This window comes from Falco punctatus, assembly GCF_963210335.1.
Source record: "Falco punctatus genome assembly, chromosome: 10".
Taxonomy (NCBI): Eukaryota; Metazoa; Chordata; class Aves; order Falconiformes; family Falconidae; genus Falco; species Falco punctatus.
In genome coordinates, this window is record NC_137590.1 from 19,279,723 (window position 1) to 19,290,109 (window position 10,387).

Here is a 10,387-nt window from a genome sequence, read left to right on the forward strand (position 1 = left end):
CCTCCCCAGCTGGGAGGCTGATAGTCTAAGGCATGGCACGGTAGTGTCAGAAGTAAGAGAACAAGATGTAATTACTAGAAAAAACAATTTTATTACAGTGGTCATTTCTTATTAAATATGTTGGACTTGTTCTCAGTATTTCTACCCTCCCCATGCTCCTCGCATCCGTGCTTTTGCTTTATCCATCTGCGCAAATCTCGCACCATCCCACACAAACAGCCAAGCGTGGGTCTTCACAGCTCCCCCAGGAACCCAGCAGACGCGGGTCTCGCAGTCTTTCTTGCGAAGCTCAGCACCCCGGTACCAGAGCGCCTGGCAGGCAGCAGCCGATTTCGCTTTCAGCCTGGCCCAGGTGGCAGGAGGAGTGCGGTTATCCCGGGTTTGAGAGACACAGACGCTGGCAACCCCCCTCCGAATGGCTGTGGCTGCTCTGCTCTCCGTGCAGGTATGAAGCCTGCAGCAACCCAGCTGCTTCTTAAACTCACACAAATAGCTTAAAAAATAAAAATAAACCAAAACCCACCTTGCATGCTCCCACAAGGGAGGCTCAAAAGCGCGAGGCAGCTTTCTCAGAAAGGTGCTGGGGTACCGGGGTGCAGCCAAAGCCGAGCCAGGCGGGGTTGGAGCCGCGCTGTGTCTGCCTGGTGCCCCGTATCGGCAGTATTGGCACGTGTCGGGGAGCAGGGGCGCGTTTGGCTCCAAGTCTGGCAGGGTCTGGGGGGACCCTTTCCCAAAAGTCTCCCATCACATTTAGGGGGGATACAGGCAGGCTTTCTTCTGAGGTGAGCCGTGTAGGTATCTGTCATCTCTTCCGTCAGCTTTGTTCTGTTAGTTGTTGCGTAGAATCGCAGAAGGGTTTGGGTTGGAAAGGACCTTCAAAGATCATCTTGTTCCGTCGGCTGCATCCACAGGTGGGGATGTCTTTCGCTAGACCAAGCCCTTCAAAATTTACCTTTCTTATGCTGCATCCCACCCCTGCCTGCAGGGCGGGAAGGTGGCTGACGAAGGAAATGAGGTAGCTTGCCAAAAATGCCAGAAAAGCCGCTAATTCAGCAGTTGCACAGCTTTGCTGCCACGTGGGTGACCACCCTGGGACAGCACTGGGTGGCAGGTGGGGGGATATGGCTGGGCTGGGGACCGGGGCAGCCCACGGGGGTCCCAGCTCTGGCGAAGGGGGTCACACTCTACGGGCAGAGTGCAGGTCGTAGTCACTGTCGGAGGAATTGTCTGGCGGGTTGGAAGCTATGTGTGTGCCTTCCAGGGCTGTGGGGGAATGGATGCAGCTTGTCACGGCACTTTGGGGGTGCACCCCAGCCCCAGCACAGCCCCTTGCCCAGTGCTGGCAGAAGTCTTGCCACGATGCCCCTACCCGGGCGGTTCATCCCCACTGGTGTGTGCGGGAGGGGAGCCTGAGGAACCATTCCCAGCATCCTACCTGGGTAAGCCGAGAGGTGGGAGCTCTTCTGGGGGGGCTGAGCGTACTCATTGTCCCCCCGTTGCACCCGCTGCCCCTCCGCCCGAGGCCTCAGGGTGACGGTGCTGTTGCGGTGGAAGGAGACTGGAAGAGATGGTGGGAGAGGGGTCGGGATGGGGGGGTCAGGGCTGCAGCCACAGGGTTGGGACAACACACCTGCCTCAGCACCCAGGAGGGGAAGGGGGCTGAGTAAGAGCGGGACCCACTCCCGCACCACCAGTCAGGGCTCGGCTCTCCCAGTTGAGTTAATATTGTGCCGATGAGTCAATGCGGCGGCAGGAAGCAGGAGCCAGGGCTGGGCGCTGCTCACACCTCCGCCTGCCGGTGCCTGCTGCAGTCAGGGGGCCAGCAGCCCCCCAGCCACCCCCAAACCCACCCCCAGCCCTGCCGAAGGAGCACCACCGCGCTGCACCTCACCCGTCTGGTTGAGTCCCGTGGGGCCGATCCACTGGCGCTGCTTCTTTTTGGAGACTGGAAGGCAGAGGTGGGCGGTGATGGGGGGATCTCTCCCAGGAGCTGCCTGATGCCCCCGCCCCGGGCTTCGCTTCCTCTGGCTGCCTCCCCCCCGCCGGCCCCATATGCCGTCCCAAATAATCTCCCCTGCCTGGTAATCCCCCCACCGCCCCCCGAGACCCTCCGCCTGCTCTTTTGTGTCCTAATCCCTGCCACAGCCTGCAAAGCATCCCCGCTCCCTGGCCACCCCCTCTCTGTGCCCACACCTGTGGGGCAGGCTCGGGGACAATGGGGCAGGGGGGGATCTGTCAGGCTGAGCAGCACATCCATCTCCCAGCACCACCCTACCAAGGAGCTGGGGGGGAGCGGCAGGGATGGATGCAGGGAGAAGCCAGCCCTCAGCTGCTGCATGGTGATGGCAGAGCGAGAAAGAGGAGGAGGAGGAGGAGGGGATCCAGAGCTTGTCACCTACTTCTCTTCATCAGTCTCCTGTAGGCAGGAGGGCCACAGATGAGTGAGAGGATGCCAAAGAGAAGCAGGGCCAGGCAGATGCTCACGATGGTGCCTGCAGCTATGCCGGTGGGACGTGGCTTTGAGTCCTTGCCTGGGGAGAGGGGGGGTGTCACTGGATGAGACCCTTGTGCCTGGGCGGAGGCTGATGCTGGCAGCCTGAGCACGCACCGCCCTGCCAGGAGGGCTACAGGGAGCCTTGGCATGGCTTCCCCCATCCCCTGCCCCGAGCTCGCACCCTCTACCCATTCCCCAGGTGTCCAGCATGTGGAAATCCCAGCTCCCAGCATCAGCCAAGGATGCCCAGCAGCAGGTGCTGCCCATCCCCCATGGTCCCCATGGGCTTGAGCCCTGCACGGTGGCTTACACACGACTCTGGTCCGGGAGCAGGTCTGGGAGGGCTCAAGGCTGATGGAGCAGAGGTGCAGGGTGGGGACCCTGCAGATGACGCCCTTCGAGGGGGGGTCCCGGCTCTCGGTGCTGGAGGAGAGGTTCCCACAGCGCAGCTCCTGGCATAGCTGCCAGCCCCACTTAGCTCGCTGCTGCCGGTGGTCGCACAGCACCTGCCACTGCCCCTTGTGAAAGACTTCGATGTCCCCTTCGCAGGGCGTGGGGCCGGCCGCCAGCCTCCGCAGGGCCTGGGGCTGGGAGCCTGGGGGGCGAGAGGCAGGGGTCAGACCCACGGCAGGAGCTCGTGGCTGGCTGGCGTGGCTCAGCATCCTGCTGGCGCTCAGGACCAATTCATGGCACAGGGATGCTCACGGCATCTCGGCTTCCCCTTGTGCCACAGGGCCAGGGGGATGCGCGCGCCGTACCAGGGCCACGTGTTGAGCTTTGAGCTGTCCCCATGCAAAGCGCAGCAGGGAAGCCCGCTCTGCCAGCTGCTGCGGCACGGCCCCTTAAACCCCCAAATCCCACAGGCAGGCTGCTAAGATCAGGCAGATGGCAGAACCCGGAGCAAGCCCTCTCCTCACCCCACAGCTTGTCTCTCTGTGCTGTGGTGCCAGCACCAAGCTGCTCTGCGGGGAGATGCTCGTGGCAAGCACCCAAGAGGTGTGGACAAGCAGGGTGCTGGGCTCTGCTGAGATACCCTGCATGCCCGTGCTGGATTTTGGGGTGCTAACATCGTGCCTGCTGCGAGCTGCTCTGGCTCCCCAGCTTCTCCTACTTGCAGCGCTGCTGCATTCGAAGCCTGGGGCTGGAGGTGCCGCTGCCAGGAACCCAGCACATCGGGGAGATTTCCTGTTTTGCCTTTGCAAACAGGAGAGGATGAGTAGGAGTTGGGGGACGGGGTGTATGAGGCAGGGGGCTGTTGCTCTGCTTAGGGCATCCAGCTCAGCGAGCCCCGCGGGGCTGTCCCGTCTCGGAGCAGCTGGCAGTCCCGGAGCGTGCCAAGGGCAGCCCAGCATGTGGCCGGGGCAAGCCAGGGCTCTGGGGAAAGAGCGGGGCCGTGCTGGGGCAAGCGCTCACCCGAGCAGATGATGAAGGCAGGTGCTTTCCCCCGCCGGGGACTGGTCCTGTTGAAGCAGTCGAGGAGCAGACGGCTCTTGCAGGGCTCCACCACCTCCCACCGCACCGGCAAGTGGCTTTCCCGCTCCGGCTTGGTGTAGCCGTGGCTGCTGATGGCGGTGCCACAGTGGAGAGTTTGGCAGATGCGGGTGGCCAGCTCTGGTGGGATGCCCTGGCTGCTTGCCACGGACCCCCACAGCCCCTGCCTGTGCAGCTCCACGAAGCCTGAGCAGCCAAAGTCTCCGTCCACCAGCCGCAGCCTGGCGGGTCCTGATGTGGGACAGGGGGGAAAAAAATCTCATTACCAACTGGGACGCCATTTCTTTCCATTATTGAGCAGAAAATCCCTGAGCTCACCACATATGAAGCTTAATTGCCCCACTGATGCTGCAGACATTATTAATGAGACCAGGCAATCTGGCAGGCTGTGCATGCCCCCTGGTTTGGCCCTTGCCGACCTGCTCCCCTCCACCAGAGCCGGGCAGGGATGGGGCTCTTACCGGTGGGCTCTGGGGTGGTGGGTGGTGGTGCCGGTGGCAGCTCAGGGGTGTTTATCTCCGGCTCTGAAATGAGAAGAGAGAGGCCAGGTTGGGGCAGCTGGTCCTCAGGGCGGGGAGTGGCTGGGGTGGGGGTCCAGGCTCACCGCTGCAGGTGAGGATTGCATACTCCGTGCAGTTTGCCGGCACCCAGCGGCACCCCATCGGGGTGTCCACCAGCCCCCGGCACCACAGCGACATGTGTGGCTCCTTCCCGCTGGCGAGGATGAACTCCAGGGGGTTGGCGACGGTGGGACCGCAGCCCAGCCAGTGGCAGATGACATCTGCGCTGGCTTTGCTCATGCTGCTCTGGCACACTCGGCTCCACCGGCTCTCCCACATCACCTCCAGTATCCCGGTGCAGCGGCAGCTGCTGCCAGTAAGCCGCAGGCTGGGCTCTGCGGGCAAAGCACGGGTGTTAGGGGGGGGGTTCTTCTCTTTGCAGGGTGTTTTCTACCCAGGGCTGGAGAAGTCCTTGCTGGCTCATCGCTGCAGCCAGGCATGCTGCTGGGCACCGGCGTGGCAGCCAGGGCTTCTCACAGAATGGAGCAGGAAGGAAACGGGGTGTTGGGGGGTGCACGGGCAAGCGGGGGGCTTGGGGAGTGTGGGTGCCATGGGGCTAAGCTGGGAGACCCAGCCGCACAGAGTCTGTGATGCAGCAGAGCCGGCTTCCCAGCCGAGGAAGGTGCCACGCTAACGAAGCCGTGGCCGAGGAGCTGGTAACGAAGCCGCGGAGCAGTCCCCGAGGCGCTGCCCCCCCCCCCCCCCCAGTCTCACCTCCAGGGCTCAGAGTGGCTCCTCCATAGCAGGGAATGGCTGCAAGAGAGAGGGGGGACGGGGTGTCAGTCCTGCTCCTCACCCTGGGGCCAGCCGGACCCCCAGCCTGGGGCAGCAGCTCCTGGCTCTTGGCCTGTTGCTGGGTATTTTGGGGGCAGAAAGGTGATTTGGGGGGCCTTTCCCCAGCTTTATGCCTGGGTAAATATGCAGGAGCTGGCAATGGTGGCCAGGAGCTCCCCAGCCATGCCATACCCTGCCAACCTGGCTGTAATGATGGGGGGACACCTCTGTCCCCAAAGCTCAGCTGTGGGGACAGGCCCCCGGCTGCCTGTCCCTCGGCACCGGGGGCGGGAGGAGGAGGCTGGGTCGTGCAGGCTTTTTTCTTGGCAATAGAAGAGGATTTTCTGTTTCTCTCGGTGAATTTGTTCTCCCTCCTCCTCCTCACACCTTTAATTGAAATAAATAAATACAAACGACTTCACGCAACTGGCCATAGCGCTGCCTGCCTGGCCGCCCATCCATCTGCTGGCGGATAATTATGGATGAAAAAAGACAGAGAAGGGCACCTGCTAATTACCCCTAACTAGCTAGCATCGCTACTGGCAAGGAGGCTGAAGCCAAGCAGCAGTGGATGGTGCCGCCATTACCGCAGTGAGCCGGAGCGGCACGGTGCCTGTGCCATGGGGACCCAGGGGCAGCTGGAGCCAGCAGGAGCCAGCAGGGAACAAGGATGAGGGGACAGCACCAGCAGGGTCATTCCAGGGATGTGGCGATCATCCGGGTGACCGCCGGTGCTGGGTGGGGAACGGACACTCGTGGTCCTGGCTATGGCGCGCCTGCGCTCTCCTCGCTGCCCACGTTTTGGTGTGGGCTCGGCAGCCCCGCTGCTGGCCGCCAGCACCCAGCCTCCTGCCTGGTCCAAGCCCCCGTGCTTGGGGCTTGCCCAGGGGTGGCACGTGGGACCTCCAGCACGGTGCTATGAGTGAGCGGAGACAGGACCAGCGGTGAGCCCCAGCCACGGGGCTGAGCCCTCCAACATGCACAAGGCGGGGTCCCCCGGGCACCCCTGGCTCCAGAGCTGCTGGCACAGCGGGTACCCTCGGGTAAAGCAGCTGGGACCCCCACACCCCTCCGCTGCATCAAGCCCCTCAACCGTACTCACCCCACATCCACAGCAGGAGCAGCAGGCTCAGGGCGAGCGGCCAGGCTGCCATCGGCACAGCTGGCTACCTCCTCCGCCCCGGCACCGGCGGCTGAGCAGGAGGCAGCCGTGGGCACCGCCACCTCTGCTACCAGGCCCGGGGAAGGCAGCGAGGGGGGACGGGCAGGAACAGGCTGTTTTTCCTCCCTCTGTGGTTTTCTGCGTCACATCTATGCTCGTTTGAAGTCTCAACCTGGCAGCTGCCTCCTCAGGTCCCACTGAGTGCGAGAGCAAAGGGGAGAGAAATGTGGGGCTCAGCCCCCATCTCGGAGTCCCCCATCTCTGCAGAGGGTGCGAGCCTGGGGGATGGTGAATACCAGGTGCTGGGGGGCTCAGAGGGACCCCAGCTCTCCCTTGGGTCCCCACAACGCTGCCGGTGGCTGGAAGGCAGTGTGGCCAAGTGAGAGCCCGGGGCAGCCGGAGCTGGCACCCAAAGGAGAGCTGAGGGGCACGAGCTGGGGGATGTGGGGGGCTTCTGGGGGGTCAGAGCTGGCAGCATTCACCGCGGGAAATCCCAGCCCCCACAGCAGCTCCCTGGTGCCCAAAGGAGAGCTGGGGGGGCACGAGCTGGGGGATGTGGGGGGCTTCTGGGGGGTCAGAGCTGGCAGCATTCACCAGGGGAAATCCCAGCCCCCACAGCAGCTCCCTGGTGCCGGTGAGCTGTTTTGGGAGCCAGCACACTGGATTGCAGTGGGGAAAACCGGCGGAGGCCACTAAACTCAACAGCCCAAGCTCCCAGGAGGGCTGGATCTCACCCTCGCTGCCACCAGGAGACCTGCGGCCGCTCTCACGTAACACCAACCCCTGCCAAAAATAGCCTCCCCTCGCCAGCGGCTGCCTCCCGCCTCCTCCTCGCCACCTTGCTTCAGCTCTGCCCCAGCTGCCCCGCCACCCCCAGCGCTGCCTGCGGTCACCGCTCAGGCGAGCAGCGTCGCCGTGCCAGGGCAGGAAACGTGCTGCGCCGGGCGCTGCCCCTGCCACCAGCTCCTGCAAAGGAGCTGATGCATGCCACGCTGTGCCATGCCACACCATGCTGTGCCATGCCATGCCGTGCCATGCCATGCCAAGCCACCGCATGCCCTGCAGGCCATGGGAGCGCTGCGATGGTCCCACAGGATAGCGATGGGGGAAGGTTTCATCCAGGCATGTCCCCACTTCTGCCGGTTGCTGGCACACCAGGGACACCCTATACGCCTGCAAGGGCACGTGGGGCGCAGGCTGTGATGGCCCAGGGAAGGGAGAGGCATTAATTGATTGTGCCCTAATTAATTCCTCCAAATCCAGGTCATGCATGCTAATGAAGTCAGCTGTTTTCCATTGACCCGGTGACATTTCTGCTGAAAGGAGAGTGCCTGGGGAGTGGGGCTGGGGGCATAGAGCTTTCTGGGCAGCTGGCTGAGGTTAGGGAGCCCTTCCATCCCCTCCTACTGCCCTGGGCTGCTGCCCGGAGCCCCAGGATGCTCTGGTCCCCAACTTTGGAGCTGGGGCTTGGCTCCCCTGGGAGTTTCCTGCCCCAAAACACTCTCTGGGTTGAAGATTTTCCATGACTCAAGAGGAAGCTCACTGAGGTGTGATGGGTGGCGGGCCGCTGTGGGCTGCCAGCCGCAGGCAGGGCCGGGCAGAGGTGCTCAGAGAGGTTGCACAGAGATGCAGGTGATGCCAGCAGCACAAGCATCCCATCTCCAGCCAGGCCTCAGCATCCCTGGAGGTAACCCAGCTTGGCAGTCCCCTCCCGGCTCCTTTGGTTCCTTGCAGCCTCCACATCCCTTTGGCCAGGCAGAGAGGGGCTGCTGCCTGCCCCTGCCTGTGCTGGGCAGTGCTGACCTCCCCCAGTGCAAGGCTGTGGGCTGCTCCCTGCAGCCCCTGCCTGTCCCAGTCCCCTCCCACTCATCCTGGGGGTCCTGCTGACCCCCAAGACCAGCCTGGGGCTGTGATAGGAGCAAGCCCTGTCCCACAGGGTGCTGGGGGTCCTGGCGCTGCCCCCCACCCACCCACGCACTGGCACAGCTTTGGCAATGCCCTGGGAAAGGGTGCAAGCCCCAGACCTGCTCCTGGGCCAATCCTTCCCATGGGACTCAGCCCTGGGGTCTGCAGGCAGGAGCTGAGCCCCTCTTACCCCAAATCAACCTGAGGTTGCTGATTCACCCCTAGTGTCCTGGGACTCTTCGTCCCTGGGAAAAGTCTACCTCCCCCCTGTTATCTGAGGGTGCCTGAGCCCCATGGATGTGGGGTGCCCAGGGTCCAGACCTCCCCTCCAAGGCGTGGGTGGCTCTGGAAGCCCTGAGGTGCTGCAGGCGGGGTTTGCACCGTGGCTCGGTTAGAGCATCCTTGCTTGCTGCCAGCAATGCAAGTCAGCTCAGCATCGCCTGCGTGCTGTGACAGATAAGGATGATTATAATATCTTTCCGGAGGGGTCGGGGGGGAGTGGGGGGAGCGCTGGGACGTGCTGACATGCCGCCTGCCCGTGAGAAGCCTTTTAAGAGGCAGGAGCTGCCTTTGGTGCGAGCAGGAATGGGCTTGTCAGCTGTCAGCACGCCGCTGTTATCCTAACGACGGTGGAAGTGGCATTTCCCAGCGCCTGTCAACCCCTGCAGGAGCAGCAGCAGCTCCAATAAACGGCTGGCACTGCTGTACCTGTCTTAAGGCCCTTTGCCCCGTGCCCTGATGGGAGGGGGGTTATCCCCCTCCCCTAGGGCAGCGGTATCCCCTGGGCATCAGCACGCTACCCATCCATGCCACGGTCCGCTCAGCCCCGACATCTGCCCTTGCAAAGGTACCAGCCCCACCGCCCTGGCTCAGGGAGCCACGAGTGTGGCTGGGGGCACCCCCTGTGCCCACCCCCATGCCCGCTCCTGTCCCAGCTCTGCTCTCAGCACCCGTCTCCTTGCTCTCGCCTTGCTGCTCTCCCCTTTGTCTGGGGCTTTGTTGCTATTTTGGTGCTTCCTCCGTTGTTGCGGTGCGGCTCCTTTGTTCGGGGCCACCGGAGCCTCTCGCCTTGGTAAACAGCTGAAGGATGTGGCAGGGGGCAAATTTTCCACGGGGGTGGGTCTGAACCCCAGCCTCTGCCGAGGCTCCGCCTCATGGCGCCTGGGGAGATGGAAACCCTCTGGCAGGTGCTGGGGTGGGAGACGTGCCATTCAGTTTGGTTTACTGATGGAAGGAGCCATGTGGGGTGCAGGGAAAGCCCCAAGGACAGGGGGATGGAGGGGTCCCAGCCCCAGGGGTGATGGCTGGATGCTGTGCCTGGCTGGGTGCAGCACCCAAGCCCACCAGTGTCTCTGTTCTCAAGCTGTGCCTGGCACAGGGTGATGTCGCTTCGCTCAGGCGGACCATGGGATGCTGGAGGGGGGTATCCTCCCCTCAGGGGCTGTATCCCACCACCTGAGCTCTGGGTGGGGGGGACAAATCCACCCTGGGCTGGAAGCTGGCTATGTCCCACTTCCCAGCTTGGTATCTGCCCCACAGCCCTGGGCTGGGGTGAGAAGGGACCAGGACCACACAGCACCAGCCAGTGTACTTGGGATGGGATCCCAGTGCCTTCCCCATGAGCATCCCTCGAGCCCCCACACCGGGGATTACTGGCACAGTGGCCAGTGTGTCCCTGGGATGGGGAGGACCGTGGCCCGGTGGGGTGTGGGGAAACTTGGGGGGGTGTGTGTATCCATCGCTGTGTTGCCATGCAGTGGCAGGGATGGCTGTGGGGCAGCACCCCACGTCCCCTGCAGGGCCAGCCCTAGGGGCTGAGCACCACCTCCAGTGCCACAGGACACTGCCGTGGGCTGGGGACAGAAGATCTGGCTGCCGGGACCTGTGGCTGGTGCAGACGATGCTGCTCACCATGGCTGTGACCAGCCTGTCAGGGGACTGCAGGAAGGGACACCTCTGGGTCACTTATCCCTGGCTGGGCAGCTGGGAGAGCCCTTGGGA

General features: G+C 63.3%; 1 protein-coding gene across 4 annotated transcripts; it reads right to left on the bottom strand.

Moving 5' to 3' along the window:
• Positions 1-66: 66 nt before the first annotated feature.
• On the bottom strand, positions 67-10,341 carry CD5 (CD5 molecule). 4 transcript variants are annotated; one of them, XR_013930678.1, is made up of 11 exons: positions 6,422-10,341; positions 5,260-5,706; positions 4,590-4,880; positions 4,447-4,509; positions 3,908-4,216; positions 2,805-3,089; positions 2,400-2,531; positions 1,892-1,945; positions 1,436-1,558; positions 524-1,263; positions 67-343 (listed from the first exon to the last, which is right to left on the bottom strand). XR_013930678.1 is itself a non-coding variant. In XM_080403857.1 (11 exons), the coding sequence occupies exons 1-11, from the start codon at positions 6,471-6,473 to the stop codon at positions 1,178-1,180; spliced, it is 1,629 nt and encodes a 542-aa protein (XP_080259983.1). In that variant the 5' UTR covers positions 6,474-10,341; the 3' UTR covers positions 67-1,177. The 4 variants fall into 4 exon arrangements, 3 of the variants coding, with proteins under 3 accessions (XP_080259983.1, XP_080259982.1, XP_080259984.1); XM_080403857.1 differs by having other exon boundaries at positions 67-1,263; positions 5,260-5,298; positions 5,512-5,706; XM_080403856.1 differs by having other exon boundaries at positions 67-1,263.
• Between the last annotated feature and the right edge of the window lie 46 nt (positions 10,342-10,387).

What these genes read in the sequence shown, in the direction of transcription:
- CD5 (XM_080403856.1), bottom strand. Translation starts at nt 6,473, where the DNA reads ATGGCAGCCTGGCCGCTCGCCCTGAGCCTGCTGCTCCTGCTGTGGATG. An exon ending in CACCACCCCAGAGCCCACCG is followed by an intron (nt 4,217 to 4,446) that starts GTAAGAGCCCCA and finishes GTCCCACATCAG; the next exon opens with GACCCGCCAGGCTGCGGCTG. An exon ending in CAGGAGACTGATGAAGAGAA is followed by an intron (nt 1,946 to 2,399) that starts GTAGGTGACAAG and finishes TCTGCCTTCCAG; the next exon opens with TCTCCAAAAAGAAGCAGCGC.